Source organism: Carya illinoinensis, chromosome 3 (genome assembly GCF_018687715.1).
Source record: "Carya illinoinensis cultivar Pawnee chromosome 3, C.illinoinensisPawnee_v1, whole genome shotgun sequence".
Lineage (NCBI taxonomy): Eukaryota > Viridiplantae > Streptophyta > Magnoliopsida > Fagales > Juglandaceae > Carya > Carya illinoinensis.
Genome location: NC_056754.1, coordinates 37,898,367 through 37,925,182, shown reverse-complemented (window position 1 = coordinate 37,925,182; position 26,816 = coordinate 37,898,367). Strand labels below are relative to the sequence as shown.

The 26,816-nt window shown below is 37.3% G+C and overlaps 2 protein-coding genes and 1 long non-coding RNA gene across 3 annotated transcripts; 1 reads left to right on the top strand and 2 right to left on the bottom strand.

The window, feature by feature from the left end:
* Positions 1 to 8,882: 8,882 nt before the first annotated feature.
* LOC122304764 lies at positions 8,883 to 9,611 on the top strand. Its single transcript, XM_043117030.1, has one exon. The coding sequence runs from the start codon at positions 8,883 to 8,885 to the stop codon at positions 9,609 to 9,611; it is 729 nt and encodes a 242-aa protein (XP_042972964.1).
* A 1,424-nt stretch (positions 9,612 to 11,035) lies between these two features.
* LOC122304180 (ubiquinone biosynthesis O-methyltransferase, mitochondrial) lies at positions 11,036 to 26,031 on the bottom strand. The gene is made up of 9 exons (XM_043116287.1): positions 25,457 to 26,031; positions 25,287 to 25,376; positions 21,329 to 21,407; positions 19,964 to 20,041; positions 15,107 to 15,155; positions 14,846 to 14,895; positions 12,434 to 12,583; positions 11,439 to 11,519; positions 11,036 to 11,328 (listed from the first exon to the last, which is right to left on the bottom strand). Exons 1-9 carry the CDS (start codon positions 25,723 to 25,725, stop codon positions 11,221 to 11,223), a joined length of 954 nt encoding a protein of 317 aa, XP_042972221.1. The 5' UTR covers positions 25,726 to 26,031; the 3' UTR covers positions 11,036 to 11,220.
* On the bottom strand, positions 15,483 to 19,953 carry LOC122304181. Its single transcript, XR_006240944.1, has 2 exons — positions 18,531 to 19,953; positions 15,483 to 18,496 (listed from the first exon to the last, which is right to left on the bottom strand). It is a non-coding gene; the product is annotated as an uncharacterized LOC122304181 (long non-coding RNA).
* Positions 26,032 to 26,816: the final 785 nt, after the last annotated feature.

Sequence of the window (26,816 nt, the reverse complement as noted above, 5' to 3'; positions counted from 1 at the left end):
TTCAATTCCTCTCAATACGTTGGTCCTTTTGGCCTTTGCTCAAAATGCAAGATGCGGACTAAATTAAAAAAAAAAAAAGGTGCAATACAGCAAGCTTCATTTTGGACATGGGATAACACACAGAACGGAGCAGGAGAGACTTTTTCGATTGGATTTGCGGACGTTACTTCACAAAAGGGAAGAGTTTTGCAGGTGCTTTCCACACGCGACAAAAACAAAGCACACAGGAGGAGAAATCTACATCTGGGCTGAAAAGAAAGGGATGGAACAAAGAAAGGGGGAAAGACTTTTACAACCTAGAGAGGGACAAAAGTAGGCTGGACTGGAGCAGAGGAAAAAAGGGTCTGGGACAAAACCTGTGAGAGAAAAGAAAGAAAATTTTGAATAGAGAGAGGGACTTTTTCCTTGGAGCTGGGGACTTACGAAGGGGAGGCACTTCAGCACTCTTAGAGTAGAACAGAAGAAATGCAGAGGGGCTTCAACTTTTGGAGAGGCATGAGAGATGGGCACTAGAGCAGAGAAAAAAAAAGCTTTCGATAGAGACGGCACCAAATGCTCTCGCAGCTTGGGACGAATGATGGGAGTGACGCTGGATTGGACGTCTTACGGGGAAGGATTTTTTTTTTTTTTTGTCTGGAGCTTGGAACACTAGGCCTTTTTTTTTTTTTTTTGCTAGGCTGAAATGGAAAAGGCTTAGGAAAGAAAAGAAAGGCATTAGACATGGAAGAAAGGGAACAAAATAAGAAATGAAAAGCTTCCATGCTTGTCAACATGCAGAAACACATGAGGGGAGTTCTTTTCAAGCTCTGTTCTTTCTCTCCATCTTTGCTCTCTTGTGAGGGTTTTTTTTCTAGTGTTAGACTTTGTATTTTATTATAGTTTTCTGTTGGAGAATATTTATGTGATTTCCATGGCTCATTTAATGACCATGGTTGGCTAAACTTTTATACTAAGGTTAGAGGTGAAGTCTAATTATTTAAATATTGTTTCGGATCAATGATAAAAATTATATTGTGAGTTTGATCGATTTACTAGTTTTATTATTGGATATTTTGATTATCTATATATTTATCTTAGTTTATTGTGATAAACTCATTTCATTCTAGTTTCTTTTCATTATTTGAGTTTATTTTCCGTATCATATAAGTCAATCCATGTGGATTCGACCCTGTTAGGTACTACTACACCTATATACTTGTAGGTAAAACTGCTCTAAATTTTTGGTTCACTACTTTGAGTCAAAATTTAGGCGCAACAAAATGCCTTAGAATTTTTTATTAAGAACATGGTCGTGTGTTCTAATTGATCCATAATGCGGAGTGTACATAGTTGCACATGATTTCATGATGTATGGTTTATATTGAGTCTCGGTATGCATTAGTATATGTCTCATGAAAGTATAAGGTTTCATAGTCCATGTCATATGCATTGGGTTTGTGAAATTATTTCTAAAATGAAAATAGTTGTTTAATGTTTTGTCACGATCCCAAATGCTAGGATTGGAGAATGCCCTACTGAAACTCCTATATCCACTTAAGAGTGATTAAAATAGAGTGGAGACCCCTAAATCAATGAAGTAAAGTCGACGGGCCCTGAATGGTTCCTAAAAGAAAAGGATATCAGAGCAGGGTTTCATCCAAAGCTAGTAGTTGCCATATAGTAAAGGTGAAAAGGCAAACTATCGTACTAAGTATGATTAAGAATAAGACGTAGTTACCTTGGTCAAAGTTGGCCAACAGTTGATGCGGTAACTAGCAGGAAACACGCAGTGCAAGGGAGCCGTGGGGTATTCAATTATATATTAAAATGAAGATTAAGGCCTTGAGCTTAAAGACATGTTATGTTATGTTATGTTATGTTATATGAATAGGAACCCGAACTCATATATATGTTTAATGTTTAAGAACAAAATTATGAAAAGATGTTTTTATGAAAGTGTTATGAAAGATTTGTTACAAGTTGTGTTTTCAAAGGTCAAGTGCATAAGTACAAGTTCATGTCCATGCATTCATTTTGATTTGTTCTCGTATGCTTATGATATCTATTGTACATTATTTGTTTACTTACTGAAATTTTTTGAAATCTCACTGTGGTAGTTTCCACTACCATTCCCTTACCCAGAATGGTAGAAGTGATGATAGGATCCCAAGAGGAAAACCATGGGGAAACACAAGAGGCCAGCTCCCTAGCTACCTAGGGAGACTCCGAAGAGACATGATGGCTTTCTGGAGCCATCAATTTTAAAAAGGTTGGAAGCTGCCAACCTGTTTATCACTGAAGTACTATAACTCTTCGAGGAGCTAAGAAGGATTCTGAATCAAAACAAGGCCAAGTAGGAACGACCTTCTAGAAGACTTTTTGACAATGGACCATTAAGATCATGAAAGATAGAATGTTTTTATGACAGTATAATGATTGGTCCCATGTTTTTGGGAGTCTTTGAAACAATTATATTTTTTGAATGATTTTATGAAATATGCTATTTTTGGATTTTGTGCTTCGGTACTATGATATCTTTTTTACCATTTGTCCTAAGTAGAATTTTCCGCTGTGATATATTGCATACTACTAGATTAGTAGGTGCATTGCATCTTAACTGTCATATATGAGGGGTATGTAGTCTTGTGTTAAATGTCTCGACACTTCAGTCACCGTCCAATCCCAAATGGGGCTGGAGAAGTCACGTGCATCCTTTAGAGAATATCAATTGGTGTGTGAAACACTTTACTCCGAGGGGAAAAAATCCCTAAGGCAACCAAAAACTTGATCGGTGCAAAACTACAAGTGCATAGTATTGTAGTTTTATAGTAAAGTGAGAAGAATATCGTTCTCAATGATTGGTATCTTACTTTCGACTTTATTTAGAAAAGTCACTAAGGCTGTTTGTAATTACAATTTGAAATAAAATCAATTCAATTATAGTATTCAAAGAAAAAGAAAGCTATTGTTCAAAGATCAAATTAATGAGAAAAAGAACTTCTAGGAAACCAATTTCACCTAATCCCTCACTGGACTTTTCTCATTTAACTAATTTAATTTAATTTTCTCTGTTTATTAGCAAAATCTCCAAAGTCATCCAAAAGCATCTTTCGATAGTCAATTGGAAATATTCTTTTTCATCATTTTAAACAAGAGTATGCAAGCTAATAAAGCAAGAAAGTATTAAGATCAGCGATTTTAAGACTACATAGGTTCATATAAGTCTTTTGATCTCTATATTTACCTATGCTGAAACATCCAAGTTCTATCATATAATTTCCTCTTTCAATAGAAAATCACAAGATCAAATCATCTAATTAATGGCCAGGTCAATTAGAAGTAATAAGCTTAGAATAAATCAAACAAACGTAAAAGAGAATTACTTCAAATTAGCATAAAAAAGCAAGCATATTTTGAAACAAGATTACATCATTTTCCTAGAATAAAAATAATTTAGTTCATACTAAAAATTAAATTCAATAATTTGCCATAATTTTTCTGAGAGAAGAAAATACACACTGAAAATTATATTCGTTGCCTCTACGCCAAGTCGTAGCATCCTTCAAACGAAAAGAAAATATGTGCCGTCCTATATCGTCTGTGCATCTTCATTCCAAATCAAAATAAGGGCCCGTATTGCATGTTGATTCATAAAATCAAAAGAAGGGCCCCACGTGAACTCCTTTTACCAAGTCAAACCACAAGCTTTCCAAAGATCTTCCGCCTGTTTTCTACTGAGTTGCATCCTCATTCAAACCAAAATAAACGTGTTGCGTATAGTGTTCAAAAGCCCACATGCCAAGCCAAAAGACTCACTCCTTCAAATATGCTTATCCGTAAAAACCAAGAGGACCCCAACATGCATCTCGCATCCCATCATGCATCTCGCATAAATTCAAACCATAGCTTACGTCCCTCGTGTCCCACTACTACATGTGTTTTTCTTTTTTATTCAATAGCTCCTATATTCAAGTAAAATCTTCATTTAAATGAGAGAGAGTCCCTAGACGATAAGCTTCTAAAATTTGGATCTTCCTTTTCTTCAAATCTGAAATAAAATTTAAATGACAATAATGAAGCCTAAAATTAATAAAAATAAATAAATTAGACTAAAGTTTAAAGTTAAGAAGTAATAAAATATACTAAATTATGAAAGTCATAAAAAATCAACCATAAAATCGACATTTCCCAAAAAGCCAATGCAAAAACTTAAACTGTGAAACAATGTCTCTAACAAAAATAGGCCCTCAATGGGTGTGTGTTAAAGCATTAAACGTTCCATAAACCAACCACATAAGTTTATGAATAATGTTAGATATAGTTATGGGTTGTGCAAGTGTCGCAAACTCATTTTGAAAAAGAGTAGAATCTATCATTAAAAAATTTACTTTTTTATATGGGTCTCAAATCTATTCACTATTTTTAAAAAGAGTGCATGCATATGACTACAAATATCATTTCTCAAAGAAAAAAACCAATGTGAACTAGCACTTTTTCTCGTAAGGATAGAGATATGCCCATAAATAATTGTTCCAACCGACCGTTGGGAAAAAGTCTTCTCTCTCTTTCTTTTCTCTAGAAGAAGGATGAGGTGAAGTGGGGTCCATGAAGATTCTAACACAATTGGAGGTGGCAATGAGGTGCAGGGGAGTACCATAACTGCTTTGTCCATCGCTAGCTATGAGGGAATATGGCAGAGACGTTAGAGAGGTGGAGAAGGATGAATGACATAGAGGAAAGATGGGAGAGACTAAGGTTAACGGAAAAGGAAGCTTTGAATATAGAGCTTAGTGATTACATATCGAAGGACCTGAACTACAAGGGAGATGTGACGCCCCCAAATCCCCATGCACAGACACGGGGAAATCGAGACGTCCGGATGATGACATCACGGGTCATCACCCTATCGACGTGTACCAAGTGTGTGTAAAAGCGACAAATGTGCACGAGAAATACGCAGCGAAAAAAGCAAATCAATAACTAAGTACTAGAATTTTTCTTGTTTAATACAAAGCTATTCAAAACATACATAAATAAATATTACAAGACACAAATATAATTTTAAATCAAATACAAAACATAACATCAGCATCCCGACGGAACTGCATCCTCGGGCTCAGCCTCCTCCTCCTCATCCTCGATCTCTGTACCAAAATCTACGGTACCAAAAATGGTGCTGCAAGTAAGTAAACTCCAAACACCACTACATAAAAACATATAAAACTTAAACAATATGCATGAAAGAAAAACCAATGCACATACGCCATAAAACCATAATTTTTCCACGCACGCCAAAAACCAATTTGGCCCACAAAAACATATCCTTAAAACCAAGTCTCGTCATTATCCCAGATAATGGCCCAAACCACCATTTTCCTAGAAAATGGATCACAAGCCTCGAAAACCAACATCGCCATTTTCCCAGAAAATTGCCCACATCCGAAAACCATAAAAACAAACCGGTTATGCATGCACCATGATCTCCCCTAGGGATCATCCGCACACCCTGGCTCTGTGCCACACCGCAGGTAACGACTACGCATATGACACCTAAACGAGCGATGCCCAGACTCGCGCCCCGCGTTTACTTGGCCAGGCCATCCTCTAGTCCCCGCCACTCTAGGGACCACGGAGTTGACACGACAGCGTTACCGTATCGTGCGATCCGGTTGTCGCCCTGCGACAATCCAGGGGATGTCACTCAGTTTTATCCACTCCCGAGTGACCAGAGGAGCTCCACCGAGATAATAACTCATCCCGGCTTGGGCTCGTGAGACACACGCACCAAAAACCATTTACGCCAATAAAACGGGATTTTCTCGATTAAAACAATATGCACATAAACACAATATGCAACTCACGCCTCATGGCTCAAATAATCAAGCAAACACAAACAAGCAAAACTAAGCACTCCGTCCTCAATCCATCCAACCCCCGAACTCCTCGGACTCAGTCCGAAATCAGCCAACCAACAACAATTAATTATTGAAAGAGAAAAATATATTTAAATCTAAAAGTAGGGTTTGGAAAATACTTACAGCGCTATATGGTATTTTTAGAAAACACGCGGCGTTGCAAACAGCGGAAGGAAAGCAACGTAACAGTGAAATTTCACTGTGGCCGTGGGTTGTAAAATAACCACTTTTGAACGGGGACAAACCAAGGCTCAGGATTGATAGGGAAGGGTCTAAGGATGTTTATGAAGCTAATGGAAGTGGAGTTTGGCCGTGGGTGGCAGCGAAAATGGTGGTTGATGGCTGGATTTTCCAAAATAGAAAGCTAGCTCGTAGGAGCTGTTCCGGTGACTATTAGAGGCCGGAAATGGGTGGGTTAGGACGGCAAGGAGTCGGTGATGAAGTGGTGAAGAGGTGGTGGCCGGAGGTAGAGCGACGACGGCGGATCGGAGCAAAATCCATGAGGCTTGCTGGGCTTTATCCGGCCAAACGGCGGCTCCGTTGGCGGTGAAAATTGATGGGGTGGTTCACCGGAGGGAGGGGAAGATTTTGGTGGGGGTGGTGTGCCACACGATGGCAGGCGGCGGTGGGTCTGGGCAGAAGAAATTTTCTGCGTGCGAGAGGAGAGAGAGAGAGAGAGAGAGAGAGAGAGAGAGAGAGAGAGAGAGAGAGAGAGAGAGAGACGAACGGGGGGGGTTACGCGTGGGAGAGGGGAGGGGAAAAAGGAAGGGAAAAAGAAAAAATAAGAAAATAAAAAAGAAAGAAAAGAGAAAAAGAGAAAAAGGGAAAAGGGAAAAGAAAAGATGTAGGAAATAAATGAGGTCCAATCCTCACTCCGGAAACCAAAACGGATCCGCCGAAAACGACATTAAAAACTGTAAAACGACTAATTAAATTAAACCCGCATCAAATAAATAAAAATCAATTAAAATACATTAATTTAAAATAAATAAACTAATATATTAATTAAATTAAAAACAACCCTTCAGTGAAAATACACGTAAAAGCGGGTCATCACAGGAGAACTAAGCTTGGTTGGGAAGGTATGGATTGAGAGGAGCATTAGCCAAGTAGTGATTGAATTGACAAAGGCCAAAGTGTGGAGGATAAGAAAGAGAGCTTAGTTCCAGGAGGTGGGATCAAATACCTTTGTGATAGTTTTCAGGAATCAAGTTGATAAGCAGCGTGTTTTGAATGGAAGGCCTTGGCTCTCTTTGACAACTAATTGTTTGTGATTATACAGTTTGATGGATTCACACCACCATAGAAAATGAATTTTAGGATAGAAAGGCTTTGGATTCAGATGCATGAGTTACCACTGGTGTGTATGAACAAGGAACGAGGGGAGCTACTAGGAGCCACCATTGGTAGAGTTGTGGAGGTGGATACACAAGAGGATGGGTGTGGATGGGGGACTTATCTAAGGGTCTTAACATAAATAGATTTATGAAAACTTCTGGCAAGAGGGAGGACCATAACTATTAAAGAAAAGGCGTACTGGATTCCTCTTAAGTATGAGAAGCTACCACACTTCTGTTTTAGCTATGAGTGCATTATACAGGTGACTCAGGCTACAAGGGGGAGGAGGAGGGAGAGGCTCAATTTGGAGCCTGGTTGAGAGCAAGGACAAGAGCAAAAAAGAAGAGGGGTTTAGAAGCTTGATTTGGGGGTAATTAAAAAAAAAAAAAAAAAAAAAAAAAAAAAAAAAGAAGAAGAAGAAGAAGAAGAAGCCCAGATAGAGGTGAACGGAAGAGTAGAAAAGGGGGAGTTAGATAATAATGTAGTGGGGAAGGTGATGGATGTGCAGAGAGGAGAGGATGGAGGAGAAGAAAAATTAAGGAGTCTGAGATGAGAATAATGGAGATAAGGGGTGAGAGCAGTGAAGAGTCAAAAAATGAAAGAGAGGTAGATTGGAAAACTGATAAAAAGGATAAGAAGGGGAGGCAGACTGATAAAAAAGATAAGGAGGTAGACGAAGGGATGGAGGTAATGGCTATGAAGGAAGGGGGGAAACCAACTATAAGAGTGTTACTAATAGCAAAGGGAAGGTAAAAAGGGCATGGAAAAGAAGAGCAAGAGAGAAAGTAATTTGGTTGATTCACTAACTGTGACATATCTTTCAAAGAGAATGCTGAGATCTGATGTTGAAGGGAAGGAGAAGGAGAGGGACAAAAAAAGTAAAAGGAAAATGCAATGAGGTGGTGGGGGAAAAACTAAATATAATGGTGGAGGCTATTATACAGCTCCACCAATCACCATGAAAACCTAAGAGAACCCTAGGACAGTTCAAGATCTTTGTCAATTAGTAAAGGAGAAGAAGCCCAATGTAAGTTTTCTGATGGAAACTAAGATGAGTGGTAAAAGTGAAAGCATAAAAAGAAGATTGAAATGTGAATGATGTTTTGTGGTTGAACCAAATGGAAGGGAGGGTGGTTTAATGTTGTTGTGGGATCAGTCAACGGAAGTGTAGATTTTAAACTGCTCACATAGGCACATTAGTGCATGGATTATAAATGAGGAAGGAAAATAGAAGTGGTTGATGACAGGATATTATGGGCAGCCTGATACTAGTTTGAGGGAAGAATCATGGAAGCTGTTGGCCTCACTAAAACCTTTAGAAACTTATGTTTGGCGTATGGTTCGTGACTTCAATGAAATCTTGGCACAAGATGAAAAGAGGGGTGGAAGGTAGAGACAAGAAAAACAAATGGCACGTTTTAGCGAAATGTTGGAGCTCGGGGGACTATTTGTTTTGGGATGGAAAAAAGAGAAGTTTACGCTGAGCAGTAAGCATGAGGATGTGTCTTTTACTAAAGAGAGACTGGATAGGTCTGTGGCCAACTCAAAGGGGAGGGAAATTTTTAAAGAAGGGTGGGTGGAAGTGTTGGCTGCTAGGAGTTCAAATCACATGCCAATATTACTATGCATGAATCAAATACTAGAAAAAGAATGGAGGACAATGAGGATATTAGATATGAAGCAAAATGTTCACTAGAGGAGGAATGTGAAGAAGTGATTAGAAGGGTCTTGCTGAAGAGACCAGTAGTGTGTGAATCATCAATGAGGATGCAGAGTTTGCTGGAAGATAACAAGGGATTCTTACTAAGATGGAGCAAACAAACTGAAGTTGACAAGGGGAAAGTTCTAAGAGAAAAGACAGAATTGTTAAAACAACTACAAGAGGATGAAGGGAACCATAATATAGAAGAGATTAAAAAAAAAAAAAGAGAAGGAACTCATAAAGAGATTGGGGTTGTTCTTGACAAGGAAGATTTGAAGTGGAGGAAAAGAGCAAAAATGAATTGGTATCACCTAGGAGATAGAAACACAAAATTCTTCTATAGTTGTGCTAATCAAAGGAGGAGGAAGAACAATATAAAGCTATTATTTGATGATCAGAATAAAAGACTTACAAGTCCAGAAGAGTTGGAAGGAGCTTTTAAAGTATTTTTTGAAAAGTTGTTCACCTCCTCAGTGCCTAGTAGTGCTAATATTGATGAATGTCTGAAGAATATGGAATTGTGTGTGAAAAGGGGGATGAATGAAATCTTGTCTAAGACCTTCACCAAAGTAGAGATAGAGGATGCAAGAAGTCAGATGGCTCCTTTAAAATCATCTGGACTAGATGGCTTTGGAGCCTTATTTAATAAAAGAACACTAGCATATAATTGGAGATGAAGTATGTAATATTGTGCTATCATGGTTAAAATATTAATTCTCTTAAGTAAAGGACACTACCTATATTGCACTTGTTCCTAAAGTAAAGGAACCGAGGTTGGGAAGTGAATATAGGCCTATTAGTTTATGCAACGTAGCATATAAGATAATGTCAAAAGTTCTGGCCAACAAACTAATAACTAACAATATATGTTGGCCTATGAGATACTACACACAATGAAGGCAAGGAAGAAAGGTAAAATAGGGAATACGACTATCAAGTTTGACATGTCAAAAGCTTATGTTAGAATTGAATGGCCTTACCTGGAGGCAATTATGAGAAGTGAGGTTTTTGCAAAAAGTGGATTGAGTTGATAATGAACTGTCTCAACAAAGAGCTATTCTGTCTACTTAGAACTACATGGGATTAAGCTCCGTAGAGGGATGTTGAGGTGGCGTGTTCCCCCTTTCTTTGAGTTATGGTAGGTTTCCTACACGTTTGACACCGTAGGCTGACTTCTGCCCCAAGGCCGGGTCCTTTAATGGGCTGATAGATTGCCTTGCTGACTTGGGCCCCTTTTGTATTTGGGCCTATTCACTGGGCCTCTTGCCCAAGGGAAAAAATCCGCTTACATAACCATTTCTTGGTATTGGAAATTGGATTATTTTTGTTGGCTCACTTTGGATCAGATTAATGATTGAGAAAAATTATAGACAGAACTGAAACTCGGAGAAGGCTAACGGATGGGGATTTCATTTGCATGCTAATAGGGACCTGCCAATCAAGGAAACCTGTCTCTAATGGACATGATCAAGAAGGTGAAGCTACCAATTTCCAAAGATCATCTTGATGAGCAGCTTCAGTTCGGCCTTTCTTTTTTGGGCATTTGATGGACTTTACCAATGTTATAGTTTTTTTGGTGCTTTGGGTAATATCTGGTTTTTTTTATTCCTGTATTTATGGACCATACAAATTGATTAAGCTTTTACATTCTTTTATTAATTGAGTTTTCCCTTCTTCTAAAACCTAATTTTTAGATTTTTTTTTTTTATTTGACTAATTAGTTTTTGTTTTTGGTTTTTTTAAATTCTCAATATGGGCTTTAATTCGGCTGAAACTTAAAAATATAAGAGAAAGTAAAAAAAATAAAATAATCAATGGGCTTCCTCCTAAAGCCTTATTTGGATAGTGAAAGTGTCTCGTCTCATCTCATTTCATCAATATAAATTTTTTAAATTTCCACACAAAATATAATAAATAATTCAAAATTTTTAAATCTAAAAACAATAATAATATTAAAAAATAATATTCTAACAACATTTTATTTTAATTTTCAATTTATTTCTAAAATCATCTCATCTCATCTCACCTCACTATCTAAATCGCACTTAAAAAACCAGCACCTGAACCTTCGACACCCCGTAGGTTTGGTTTTGTCTGTCCAGGACCCGAATTTTCACGCTGGATATTATTTCCACCCCTAGCAAACGCTGAAGGCCCGAGTAAAGACCAAAATATACAATGGAGACCAGGGGTCATTGAGAAAGAATGATCTCATAATGGCAGAATTTTTATTCAGCCCTAACCATACCCCAAGCAAAACAAAAAGAGCTAAATATTGAAATTAATTTATTGGACCTTTTTTGTACCGAAAGAAATGAAATTCACACTAATATCGTCAGATAGAGACCATCTTCTTGTGAAGGGGTTGTACACAAATCCGGCCATCTCTTTGACCTGTACAGAGCCAAGCAAACATGCTTTCACTAAAACTTGCAGGGGTTCCTAATTAATCCACGTAGCAGACATTCACGAAATATCAAAAGGTAATAACATAGTTTACGTACAGTGATATTGGCACGTTCAAGGATCAGGACTAATTCTTCAGGAGTGAGAAAACTTGACCACTGATGTGTGCCTTTAGGAAGCTGTAAAACATCAAATTTAGTACATCTAAGTGAGAATTGGAGCAAAATATCAATATTCAGGCGTTTTAATAAGAATAACTAAATCAGTTATTTTGGGTATAAAGGGCTACTCGACCTATTTAGAAAGAGCGACTCTATAGCCAATTCTATTGGAAACCTTCCAGTCAAAAAGGTCAAATTGATGGTGTCATGTAGGAAGAAGAAAGTTCTAAATGAACTTAATAGTCTTTTATTACTCCGTCCCTTACTCCATTCCTTGCTCATTTCCATTTCTCCCCTATTTGAAATAAGGCTCTTTCATACACAGATTCCATTAATTATGTATTGATCAGACATAAATATATGGTAAAATGAAAAAAGAGAGATCAAATGTGAATGTTTCTACAACATCTGGTAAACTAGCATCTTATATTCTACTTAAGTCTATCATGCTGCATCTTGAACCTATATTTGAATATACCAAATATTTCATTATATAGACATTCCAGTGAGACTCTTAAAAAATAAAACAGAAGCCCTACAATTTTAGGATCTTCCTTTGTGCATACATATTTCTGCACAAAAATTTTATAATTTGAAAGAACCATGGTATACAATCTTCTTTTCTACTTCGTTTTTGGTCAGAAACGACCACAGATTCAGAATTCTTGGAAGTGGCAAACTACTTGCTAGAATCTTGACTGGTCAAGCTTGGCTGAATCAAAATTGAGTAAAGCAATGCCTACTGCCGTTTGAGGTATACTGATAACTTGAACAATGTAAAAGTAGATTCTAAATCTTTTTTTTTTTATTAGAGGCAAGTAAATATGAAAGCATGACCAAGTTCCAAAACAAGTCATGTACAACTGCCCAAGAGGTGTGAAACAAATAATCAACAAGCTTGTTAAGTTGTAGAATGAGAACAAAAATAATACCCAATGGAGGATGTACTCTGCTCCAATAATTGCAGTTGCATATGCTCTCATAGAACGGTTGATTGTTGATATCACAGTAGCTCCGTCAGGAATAGTTAACGCTGCCAGAGACTTGCAGAATTCAGCAGGATCTGCTACATGCTCAATTACCTTAAAGTAAAACGCCAATTGCAAACAAATTAAATATGGCTGAAATAGGAAAAACAAGCGTTGCATCTTTATGCTTGCCTTTTGCTTTGCTGTATTAGCTTTTAGTACTTAAGCTATAAGTATGCTCCTTTTTTCTTGGGTAAATAAAGAACCAGGTCATTGGATTTTATTATACTTCAGGGCCAAGGATTAATAGGCTCTGCATATCAAGGGCTAGTATCAGGGAAGATGGTTCTCATATGCCTATTGCGGTGTATTTGGAGGGAAAGGAATGGCTAGAACTTTGAAGATAAGGAATGCTCTTTGCAAGGACTTATGTTTGGGTAATGAGATGAGATGAGAATTCTGTGAAGAGTAGTGAAATGGTTTGAGTTAAAATGTTTTATTCGGTTTTGAGAAATGAGAGAGAAAAAGTTGAATAAAAATATTATAAAGTTAAAAAATTGTTTTAATATAATTTTTTAATATTATTTTTGTTTTGAAATTTGAAAAAGTTGTATTATTTTTTGTGTTTTGTTTGAAAGTTTGGAAAAGTTGTAATGATTAGGTAATGATTTTTTTTATATATAAGAAAAATAATGATTAGGTAATGATTAGATGAACAAGTTAAAGATTTGAAATTGAAAAATGAAAAGTGTTTTATGTTTGAATGATGTTTGGGAATGAAATTATGAGAAGTTTTGAAATGAGATGAGATGTTCTCAATTCATCTCACTTCCCAAACATGGCCTTAGAAGTTAATCATTCAATCCCTAACCAACCCAATTTGGCTATCAAACTTAGATTGAAAACATTAAGTTTATATGGTAAAAAAATGTGTACATTGTCCTCACGCTACATTTAAATGATATTAGTGCATAATTTGATGCATTGCCTTAATTAGGTGTTCTCCTTTGCATATGCCCTGTGTCATCGGTTGTGTCCCTAGCGCTCTCATATAATAAAATGTCGATATATTATAATAAATAGGTATTGGCTTCTATGCTAACATAACTTGGACTACTATATCAAGTTCAAAGCACATCACCTATGACATGTGGTGCCAAGAACGAAGCAAGGGTTGTATTTTTTTTTTTTTTGGGTGGGCGGGGGGGGGGGGGGGGGGGTTTGCTCCCTAATTTTAGGTTGGAATAAGTTCTTCAATTGAATTTTTGGGGACACCATAAAGTGTTAAGAATAAGAGTAATAATACACATACAATTTATCATACAACTATTTTTACAAGTCAATTTTTAACAAATGACGGTTCTCTAAAATTTTAAATTTAAATAAATAAAATTTAGCATATTTATAAAGTCAGACTATTACACTGGTTGGTTGTAAAATATGTTGTAAAATAATTGTATGAATATCACTAATAAAATAAAAGGTTATTAAGAAATAAGAAAGAAAAAATAATTCAAAACCAAAATGAAATATGCATTTTACAAAATTTACAAGAGCAAAAAGTTCATATAATGTTCTAATTAAAAAGTGAATAAATAAAGTGCACTGTTTGGGAGCAGTAAAGTGCGTAAATAAATTTTAAGCGTAAAAATTAGGTATTTAACAAAATTATATAACTAAAGTGCACCTTTTCGGTGGTAGCACTCAGCACTCTTTAGTTATACACTATTTTCTTAACCTTCCTTGAACTTTGTTTTAACTAATTTGTGCACTTTCTTCAGAGCCTGGAAGAAGGGGCAGGAGTACAAGCCCCCCTCGCCGCTTGGCTTTGTCCCTATGTGGCTCTATGGTGTACATAAATGGCCTTCAATATCATCTAAATATAAAAATATTTGTTACATCATTTTTTGGGTCTTGAAATGATATTTTATATTTTCTTTCTAAAAACATAGAAAAAGAGCTCTTTCTAGGACTTTTTGCAAAACCTGTGCTTAAAGCTCACTTTTGTAAACCCCCTAGGGGTTGGCTCAAGTGGTAAAGGCCTTGGGCTTGGGAGTATGCTCCCCCAGGTCTAATTCTCAAATACTGGGTGCAAACAATCTCTAGGAGTCATTGGACTGGGGGATTTTTCCTTTGAATTACCGGAGGTCCACTTGTGGGAAACTTCTTGCTGAGAGCCTGTGCACCCTCGGGACGTTGTTCTTGGATGCCAATCAAAAAAAAAAAAAAAAAAACACTCACTTCTGTAAATGCGGTTCTCGCTTAGCTTAGGCCTTTGAGGCTTTCACTTAAGCGCACTTTTAACAAAACTGATTATGACCTATGCATATGTACATTAGAGAGAGAGAGAGAGAGAGAGAGAGAGAGAGAGCATACTTCTAGAGAAATCACAGCATCAAACTTTCTTTCTTCCTCTACCAGCCTTTCTGTCCATAACATCAAAGACACAAGGAAACAATGTCAATTATGTTTCCTAGTCGCCAAGGGACAAAAAAAATGTTTCTTAGTCCTATGCACATATGGGCCACTTAACCCCCCCACATGCAAATGGATGTGATCAATCGTAAGAGATGGAACAGCATATAAATAAAGAGGCAATGTGTTATGAATGCACAATAGTAATGATTTGGCATGTACCAGCTGTTGTGCAACAGTATTCGATAGTTGAAGTCACAGGATCCAAATCCTGCGTGGACAGGCCATGTTAAAAATTTTCCACTCAAGTTTAAAACAACCTATACAAGCAAAAAATCATATAATCCTTAAACACTAAAACTGAAATTAAGATCTTGGAAACAACTCATTATATCAAGCTGGTAAGTACTCCAATAAACTTAATAATCAAACACAAAACTTGGGAATTATTGCAGCTTGCACTTTGCAATTGAAGAATATATTAGAAAAATACTGTACTAATTATGTTTTTTATTAGTCCAGTTTTCTTAATTAAATAGCAGGATCAGAGATGGTATCAGTGATTGAAGAATTAATTAGGAGTATTAGTGATGTGATACTCCTCTCCTAACAAGCTTCAGGTCATGAAGTGCTAAAATTATAACTATGCTTACATTATCAAGGGATTTCATTATTGTGCATATTATGATCAAGAAACAACACAGCACAGTGATTATCTATAAAAGAAAAATTCTAGAGTAACCATCTAGTAACTTGATCCACTAACAAAGATATACTATCATTCTAGCTTGCTACTCTGGAAAGTTAGCCTCCCTTCAATATATCACAATGGTGCATGCTGATTACATAAAACCTAACTGTCTACTCAAATCCATGTTGGATGACTGTCTACTCAAAGACTTAGGATATGAGGGTATTCCTTACACATGGTGCAACAAGAGAAGGACTCAGGAAAGCATCAGTGAAAGATTGGACAGAGCTCTAGCAAACTGGTCATGGTGCAATCTATGGCCAATGGTGAAAGTCTATCATGGACATGCAGCACACTCTGATCATGTACCAGTAATTTTACAACTGAATGGAGGTGATCAAAACAGAAGAGGTAAAAACTTTTCCGCTTTGAAGCCATGTGGGTAGAAAATAAGGGATGTGAGAAGATCATAGAAAATGCATGGAAGAACACTGAGGCTCATACTGACTTTGAAGCCTTGATGAAAGTCACAGGAAAATGTAGTAAGCAATTAACAGTCTGGAATCACAAGGAATTTGGTCAGGTCCAAACAAATATTAAGAAGGTCAGAGAGGCACTCCATAGACTACAAATTAACCTCTGATCCAAATGGCTCGAGAGTGGGAGACCAAAAAGCAGCTCGAGACAGGTTACACTGTTGGCTAGAGAGAGAGGAAATCACGTGGAACCAGCGGTCCAAAGCCCTGTGGTTGAGAGAGGGAGATAAAAACACAACTTATTTCCACCATAAAGCTTCACAGAGGAGAAAGAAAAATTATATAGAAAGGATGCAGGATGAGAATGGAGTCTGGCAGATGGGGGCAAACAGAAACCAAGTCATCCTGGATTATTTCCAGAACATCAATTCATCAGCCTTCCAAACAGATGATGCTAGGAATGAGGTTGACTGCTGGTCTGCTCTAGAGGGACGTGTTATAGCAGATATGAATCAAACTCTTAATAATCCCTTCACTGAGGAGGAAGCCAAGAAAGCCTTAAACCAAATGCATCCCACCACAGCTCCTGGCCCGGATGGGATGTGGCCCCTTTCTTTTACCAATCCAATTGGAAAACTGTAGGTAACTCAGTTACTTCAGCAGTTTTGACAGCCCTCAACACTGGTATGTTTCCAAGCACCCTGAACCATACATTCGTTACCTTAATTCCTAAGAAGAAGAGACCAGAAAACGTAGCTGGTTAGCGACCCATAAGCTTGTGTAATGTTACTTATAAGCTAATAGTGAAAGTCCATGCCAACAGGCTCAAAGTAATTCTGCCTCAGATTATATCCAACTCTCAGAGTGCATTTGATCCTGGTAGATTAATAACAGACAATATCCTGGTAGCACATGAAGTGGTTCATTTCTTAAAGCAGAAGAAGGTGGGGAAAACTGGATTTATGTCCATCAAGTTCGACATGAGCAAGGCATACAACAGACTTGAATGGTCCTTCTTGGAAAAAACAATGCAGAAGCTGGGGTTTCAACCTGAAGTAGATAAACTTGCTCATGACGTGTAAAGACTAACATATTCGATCCTCATCAATGGAGAACCAAAAGGTCCAGTCCATCCATCAAGAGGTCTCAAGCAAGGTGATCCATTGTCACCATACCTGTTTCTTCTAGGAACAGAAAGTCTTATTGCTTTACAATATCAGGCTGAAGTTAATAAGAAGATCACACGCATCAAGATCTGTAGAGGGGCCCCAAACATTAACCACCTCTTGTTTGCAGACAACAGTGAGGTTTTTTGTAAAGCATCAATGCAGGAGAATGCTAATATCCAAGAATTACTTGAAGATTATGAGCATCTCTCGGGTCAGAGAATCAACAGAGACAAAACAGCTATGATCTTTAGTAAAAATGTTAGTGAAGCTCAACAGAAAGAACTAATGGATTTTTGGGGCCTTCAAAGGGTGGTACAACATGAGAAGTATTTGGGATTGCCACCTATGGTAGGAAGAGCAAAAAGAGAAACCTTCTCAGACATCAAGCACAAAGTGTGGCTTAAGCTACAACACTGGAAGGACAAACTCTTATTCCAAGGGGGCAAGGAGATCCTCATCAAGGCAATAGCCCTTTCCATCCCCACATTCTCCATGAGTTGTTTTAAGCTTCCTAATTCCTTATGTCAAGAACTAGAATGATTAATGGCCAAATTCTGGGGGAGACAGCAGAGTGAGCACAAAATACATTGGGTGAGCTGGAAAAATATGGGGTCCTAGATCAGGAGGGATGGGTTTCAAAGACCTCAAAGCTTTCAACAAAGCTCTTTTAGCAAAACAAGGGTGGCACATAATGCAGGAGGACTCATCCCTGTTGCACAAGGTCTACAAAGCAAAATATTTTCCTCATGGAAACTTCCTAGAAGCAGGTCAAGGGCATAATCCTTCCTATGCCTGGTGAGGTATTTGGGAGGCAAAGAGTTTGTTAAAACAAGGATGCATATGGAGGGTAGGCAATGGGAGATCGATCAATATATGGTCTGACCAATGGATTCCAAATATTAGCCCACTGAATTATGAATTGAGGGAAGCAGAAGTTAGTCTTCAGACTGCTACTGTATTCAATCTCATTGATCAACAAACCAGCTTGTGGGAAGTGAATAAAATCAGTAGATTGTTCTAGCCACAGGCAGCAGCTGCCATCTACAAGATCAAATTCGCAGCAGGAGATCATGCCGATAAAATGATAAGGGGGGACGCTACAGATGGTAAATTCAGTGTGAGGAGTGCCTATCGATTACTAACAACAAAAGGAAAGCCTCAGCTTGAAGGGGAACGCTCAAGTACAGGAAGACAGAAGAAGGTGTGGACGGCTCTATGGCAACTGAGAGTGCCTCATAGAATCAAAATATTTTCCTGAAGAGCATGCAAGGAAAACCTTTTTTTTTGATAAGTAAACATGCAAGGAAAACCTACCTACTAGATATAATCTGAAACAGAGGAAGGTACTAACTGATCCTTCCAGTCCTTTGTGTCTTAAAGAACCTGAGTACGTTTCCCATGCACTAGCCTTTTGTGTGCACTTAGAACAATGCTGGCAAACATCTCCTCTTGTTCCTTTTGTTCAGTCAAGCACGAGATATATGAGGCTCATGGATATTATGACTCAGGTAATTGAAAAGGGTCACAAAGAAGATCTAGAATTGTTAGTAATGATTAGTTGGAGTTTCTGGTACAGAAGGAATCAGATGGTCCACGAGGGTAAAACTCCAGCCCCAACAGAGGTAATAGAGCATGCCATATCCCTTCTCAAGCTGTACCAAGACATGCAGACCATCCCTGAAAAGAAATCCTACTCTCAGCTGCAATGGAAGAAACCTCCTCCTAATGGGTTGAAGCTCAATGTCGATGGGGCCATTTTCAAAGAACAATACAGGGCTGGAGTGGGCATAATTCTCAGAGATACAAATGGTGATGTCCTTCTTGCAGCTAGTAAAAAGGAGTCCATGGTTAATGATCCAGCAGAAGTAGAATTGCTAGCCATGTTGAGAGGTTTGCAGCTAGTCCTCCCTTTGGGGATTGAGGAACTTATCATTGAGAGTGATTCCTTAGTCATGGTTACACAGCTGCAACAAGAGGATGAGTCTTGGTCTGTATTGGGAAATCTCATCAAGGAAACAAAAATGCTTATGGCATGGTTCAAAGGTTGTACAATACAACATGTAGGCAGGCTAGGAAATGAAGCAGCACACAGGTTGGGAAAATTCGCATGGCACATAGAAGACATATCAATCTGGTGGAACTCATGTCCAGATTTTGTACACCAAACTGTATGGGTGGATAAGCTTGTAATGGAATAATTATATCAATGAAGCTTCACTTGTTCTTATAAAAAAAAAACTAACAGCAGAACGGAGGCTACAACACACAGATGCTCTTTTATCTATTAGCCAAAGCATCTTGCCTATTGTATATTCTACCATACAGAACAGTAAAAGGCTAAGTAGCGCCTTTCCTTTTTAATAATTTTTTACCATTAACTTTCTTAAGCCAAGTAAGTGCACCAATCATATAGCACCTACAGCAACTAATTTATACTGTGATAAGTGCACAACTTCTTACTCCTCTCTTATGGAACAAATGTGGAATAGTGCCAAGGCACCAGTGATTTGATACGTTCCAAATCCATCACCACTGATTAGCACAAAAATGCACCAACATTTGACCGTTGATGGAAGATTTAAAGGAAAAAGAAAATTGAAAAGAAATCTAACGAAGTCCTAACAACAGGAAATCATAGAGTGCTCTCCCTGAGAAAATAATGGCATCCAGTGGTTTGAATTTCAATTCCATTTCCATCAATCAACATTAACATGTCACATTTTGAAATAGAAAATGACCATACAGCATGTAGACGTGCAATCTTGATATTTTTCTCCACAGCATCAACTCCCATTACGGCAGCTCCCATTCTAGCCAACGGCTGAACAAACAAAAGAAAAGAGTATATACAAAACAAAGATCACCTTTTTATTTAAAAAGAAGGAAAAAAAATAGTGTAGGAATCTAATACCAGTATACACAAGCTTAAGTGATAAGGCAGCATAATATGCATGACAAGTACAGTTATTTTCTTGCAAAACACCTTCTAAAAGATAGCCACATACCAAGAGAAAATGAAACATCACCAACCAAATATACGACCCCTCGTAAAATCTTGGGCTATTTCACTCCGCAGTTCACCAACTTGGTACTTTGGATAATGTAAACTAAATTCTTTCTTTATGAAATGATGATGGATATAGATTTTATTTTCACCTATAAGATCTGCATTTGCCTAGATTTTATAGGCAAATGCATTCACATGGCATCAAAACCCTGCGCTGAGTCTCTACCACTTATGGCGTGGTAGATACCATTTGGTCTGAAGACAATTGGCATTTACTTTAAGAAGCAATTGATTTCATTTTCGTTCAACTTCTGTTGGGTGGATGAATTGTAAAGGCAGCGCTGCACTATATGTAAAGTCCTTTCAGAGAAAATTGCAAATCTGCCTAAAGCACCATAGTTTGTGACAAAATAGTATCAGAACCAACCTATTAAAATCAAAGTCAACAGTGGGTGGGTGAATTGCAAGCACATTATTTGGTTACTAAATCCACCATCAGTTGTTTAGTAAATAAGTAATGGAAATAGAGACATAAACACGCACGTGGGTGGGTGAAAAAGCAATATGCAAGAAATATTAGGGCATTGACAAATGGTTGTATAATCGAAGTCAATCTCCTTATAATACCTCATATGATAAGGATATGGGTAGGTGGTATATGGGATCCCACATTGCTTGGGAAGGAAAAGTTTGTACTCTTTATAAGGTTCCAATGGGGCTCCAATTGTATCATTGACTAGTCTTTTTGGAGTATAGGCCATGTGGTTTGGGCCTTCCATTGGGGCGTTACAAATGGTATCAGATTGTAATACCTCATATGATAAGGATATGGGTAGGTGGCATATGGGATCCCACATTGTTTGGGAAGGAAAAGTTTGTACTCTTTATAAGATTCCAATGGGTCTCCAATTGTATCATTGACTAGTCCTTTTGGAGTATAGGCCATGTGGTTTGGGTCTTCCATTGGGGCGTTACACTCCTTTATCAACAACTCCTAAGAGAATTGTTATAACATTAAAGACCTCTCAAATTGACAAATGCGTGAGTAAAATAGACCCCTCAAAAACTTAAAATATTGTTATAACATTAAAGAAAATGCACCTCTGAGAGAATGCCACCTCCACAACCAACATCAACTATTTTTAGTCCTTCAAAAGGCCTAGAACTGTTAGGATCCTTCCTGAAACAAGAAGAACAAATCAGAATCTATCGATTGTGCAATGCAGGTATAACAATGTCTTTATAGGTATATTGCTCTGGTTTGGAGGTTTGGAGTGGTCACTCCTTTTTTTTTTTGGGGGGGGGGGGGGCCTAGATGCATAGAACAGCATAGATCCAAACAAAAAATGCATAGAATGTATGTTAAAAGTCCTAGTTCCAAATACATAACCCAAAAAAACAAGATATACAGCAGTGAAACTTCAAAAGGTGCCAGGCACGGTCATGACATGTTACCCAACTCAGTGGGGATTGTCCAAAAATACAATCCGGTCTATGATGGACATCCTACCAAGGGCCATTTACATTATCTAGTTATATAGCGTTTTAACAAAAGTCAAACAATGTAGTATCCTAGTACAGAAATGAAATATGAAAATTAGAACAAGAAAAAAAATTAGAGAATTTCCTCCTCTAAGCAACCCACAACTAATTACCAGAAGGTGGAAAATGTGGGAAGAAAATAGGCAAAAGGAATAGTTGAAAAAAAGAATACACCATAAGATAAAATAGAGGAACAGCTGATCGAATAAAGGCAGTATCTGGCTCAGATGTTAGAGTACTAGCTTGGTATGCGAGAGGTATGGAGATCAAAACCTCGCAAATTCAATTTCCTGTTTACTTCTTAAAAAAAGGAGGCACCATTTTTTTTTTAAAAAAAAAAGTAAGAAATTTATTAATAAACATAATTAGGCATAGCCCAAATACACAGGAAGTGTACATAGAGAAACACCTAATTATAAGCTAACCCTGAAAAACATTACAAAAGTCATTAAGACTATTCCCATCCAAAACAATAATCGAAGCCCAAAGCAACAAAGTATGAAAAAAGAAAGCTCTAATCCCTTCCACCGATCGTCCTCTATTCTCAAAACAGGGCCCATTCCTTTCATTCCAAATGCACCACATAAGACAAAGAAGAACCATCTTCCAAATGGTTGCTATCTGACGATTTCCTAGAAGCCCTCTCCAACATGCAAGGAAGTTCACCACCCTCGTGGGCATCACCCAAGCAATTCCCGCCTTAGCAAATACCTCAACCCACAAAGCCTTTGACACATCACAAAAAGGAGGCACCATCTTTAAATTTCCACTAACTAAATTGTAAATTATCTAACTCCTTACAATGCACATTCCCTCTTGTTGCCAGATAAATTGTGACGTGTGACCTTTCTTAATAGATATACTATCTGAGATTCCAGAACGAGCATGGGCGGTTGGCCAAAAGGTGCACAGAAAGTGAGATGCATTGTGAAAAGATAATCACTTCCTACACATGAGAAGATAGGAAGTTCTTATGCATGAGGCCTTTCGTGTTGCTAAAGGGGTTAATGTTTACTCAAGTTTTTTCTTTGATAAGTTAGACAAATTTTATGAACAATCAAGAAAAGGAAACAAAAGGCATTATCAATGTACAAAGGGAGTATACTTCTGAATACAACTAATGAGAGAAGGAAAGCGGTAAAAAAATCCTGGAAACTTAAGTTAGGACGATATGTTTTCTCATGTTTATCTCCAATTCCTCATTTAAGAGTTTCTTATTTTCTCCTTAATCAAGGCATGGTCTAAGGATGTTAGTAGAATGCTTCTTGTACTTGGATACTCATAGCTGCTGTCATGCTTAAGCCCTTGTAAGTAGTTTCTTTTGAGATTAAGGAAATGATCATTTGAGCAGAAAAGAATGTTACGAGCCCCCCACTTTGGATATTAGTTTAACTTTGCATTTTAACACTTATTAAGCTGCATTTTAACTTTGTAATATTTTTATTCATCATTTTCTCTCTCTTTTCCAAAACCCAATAAAACATCAACTCAAACAATTTTGACTGTATTCACAAACCGTTTCAATGTATTTACAGAATTCTCATCTCATCTCATTAACACCCACGCATCCCCCTAATATCAGAGTAGAGACCATGCCACAAGTTCGAGTGACAAAGCAACCTACAAACTAGATTAAGATTTACTGGTACTACGTCTGGACTTGGAGTATTCACATCCGGTTACCTATAATTTTTCACAAATTTTAGCTAGAAATCACACTTCCTATAATTTTCTCCTAAATTTTACTCATCTTTAAAAAACTTCCTATATCTCATTCCCTATCATTTCTCTATTCTATTAAAATAATCTTTTTTCTATTCTTTCTTTATTATTATTTCTACTACTTTATTTCTACATTTTTAACTATTCCCAATAAAATATATATAAAAACTGATTTATGGGATGAATAGAAACTCTCCAAATATAGGGAGTCACTGTTTACATCCTAAATACCTATACCTTAAAATAGAGAACCAGATGGAGTGCTTATTTTGTCGAAAAGTTAAGTTGATTTTCTAAAATTTAGAGATTTGGAAAGTATAGGAAACCGGATGGGAATGCTCTTAGGGGTTGTTTGGAATAGGTTTCATCTCATTGCATCTCATCTCATCACATCCCATCTCATCTCATTCCCAAGGGCCAAGGATCACTCAGACACAAACATTTTTCAATTTCAAATATTCAACTTTTTCATCTAATCATTATCTAATCATAACAACTTTCCAAACTTTCAAGCAAAACACAAAAAATAATTCAACTTTTTAAAATAAAAAATGAATATAATACTAAAATAATATATTCTAATAATATTTTAACTTTATAATATTTTTATTTAACTTTTTCTCTCTTATTTCTCAAAACCCAATAAAATATCATAACTCAAACTATCAAAGATTTCTCATCTCATCTCATTCTCTAAGAATCCCTTATTGTTAAGTCATTGGATATTGATAGCTGAATGGAGCCACCAAAATGGGAAGGGCTACCGTTGGGTCAACGTTGATAGAGTAGGCCATTGGGAACATTGGATTCGAAACCGTGGTGTACTGTCATAATCCCAAGAGTTAGGCCTTGTTTGTGTATTAAACTATTTAGGTAGTCTCAAATATTCTCAGGTATTTCCTACCCAAACATCACTCAAACACAAAACATTTTTCAATTTTAAACTTTCAACTTTTTCATCTAATCATTAATAATCATTATCCAAACACAAAACCCAATACTACTTTCCCCAACTTTCAAACAAAACACAAAAAATAATACATTATTTTCAAATTTAAAAACAAAAATAATATTTAAATTTTTTTTTTAACTTTATAATATTTTTGTTCAACTTTTTCTCTCATTTCCCAAAACCCATTAAATATTTTACAAACTATTTCACAACTATTCACATATATTTTGAGTTATTCTAAGGCCATGTTTGGGAAGTGAGATAATGTCCGAACGAGCCCTTATACAGTCATTTAAGGCTACGTTTGGATACTGAGCTGATTTTAGATTATCTGAGTTGATCTATGAATAGTAGTGTTTTGTAGGTCTCATTGAGATGTATTTAAATGTAAATATATTGAGATGGATTTAACTTTTTATGGAAAATTAAAAAAGTAGTAAGTCTCATCAATGATTAATTTGAGATGGGTTGATATGATTTTGACATCCAAACATAGCCTAAAGTTGTTGAATGTTTAGGCCTTTAACAAAAGCGTAGAGTTGTTGAATGTTTAGGCCTTTAACAAAAGCTTGTGGCAATAACAGGGAATCTGCTATCTGTAGGGCTGGCTGTTTGGATAATGAAAGTATTTCATCTCATCTAATCATTATAACTTTTCTAAATTCTCATACAAAATATAATAAACGATTTAATTTTTTCAAATCCCAAAACAATAATAATATTGTAACAAAAATTTATTCAACTTTCATATCAAGTTATCTCATCTCAACTCCCTGTCTAATTGTCACCTAAATGTTTGAAAATGCAAATTAACAAAGTGTGAATAAAGCGGGCAAGATCTACCTGAAATGTCGACAAAGAGTGGAGCGTATAAATGCAAGTCTGGTAGGATTCATCACATGCAATGGTTTAAACGGGCCTTCAGGATCCCACCTATCAAAACAAAACCTTTTCGTTCACCAATCAGACAAACTAAGGAAATAAATAAAGAAACAAAAAAAGATAAAGCTGACCAGGTTTCGGCAATGGAGGCGAATTTTACGAGTTCGAGTTCTTTCAAAGACGACGGAGTCTGTATCGGACCTTTCTCCATCCCAATGTCGTTTCGGGTGTTATTGTAGGAATGAGGCTTCTCTGGCGGTGGGGAAGAGGGGGCATCCGAGAAGGGCCTAAAGTGGAGTAGGGTCAACGCGGCTCGGGTAGGGTGGGGAAGCCGAGGAGAAAAAACGTGTCTAGAACATAGGGCTTGGAGATGGCAGTAATTTAGGAGCTTGGAAGCCATGTTTGAGAAGAGTAAATGAGGGAGGAGACAGGAGAACAAGAGAAACGGTGAAAATGTCTTGGAGAAGGGGTAGCTGAAACGAAAATGATGACGGAGAGAAACCGAATTGGCGTGAGTTGCTCCCAGTTTTTGCAACGCTGGGCTGCTTGATCTGTACGGCTTAAGGTGGCGCTTGGCTTCTGTTGGTGCAAGGATACACGATGTTGGCCGGGCAGTGCAGCGATACTGACCCACTCACATCGGCAACACGCCAAAAGGCTCCTTAATATTTATGGCTTTTAATGGGGGGCTTGGCTGGCTGAGTCACGACCAAAGTATTGGTATCCATCTGAACTAAGAACTCGTTTATTTTAGCTGGGACGAGACGAAATCAGATAAATTGAAATAAGTTAAATAAAATATTATTAAAATATATTATTTTTATATTAAAATTTTTTAAAAAAATTATATTAAGATTTAAAAAGGTTAAATTATTTATTTTATTTTGTATAAAATTTTTATAAATATATAAGCCAATTTCTCATTTTTTTTTGTTTTATTGTGGTCTATTTTTTTACAAAAGTTTATATAAGATTTGTGTATTTAGAACTCGTATATAGGGGTGTACAGAAACCGATGCCACCGGCCGCCTCCAACGCGAACTGATTGGCCGCGTCAGGAACCGGCCGGAACCACCTGTGAACCAGTCGGCGGACGGTAGATATTCTTCAAAACTGATCAACTCGGCAGCGGTTTGACCCTGGTTCAAACCGCTGAACTGGCCGACTTAATAAGGTATATAATTTTTTATTTATACTTTACTTAAACGACGCCGTTTCACTTAAATGCATCATTCAATATCTAAAGTTTAAAAAAAAAAAAAAAAAACTTAACAAAACGGTGCCAATTTCATTCTAAGGTTTAAAGTCCACGGGCTACCCTTCTTCTTCCTCGATTTGCTTCTCTCTTCATCAGACGCCGCCGCCTCTCTCTCTCTCTCTCTCTCTCTCTCTCTCTCTCTCTCTCTCTCTCTCTCTCTCTCTCTCTCTCTCTCGGCGCACGCAGCCATGGCAATTGGCAGGGCGGAGGGCCTCTCTCTCTCACTCTCAAAT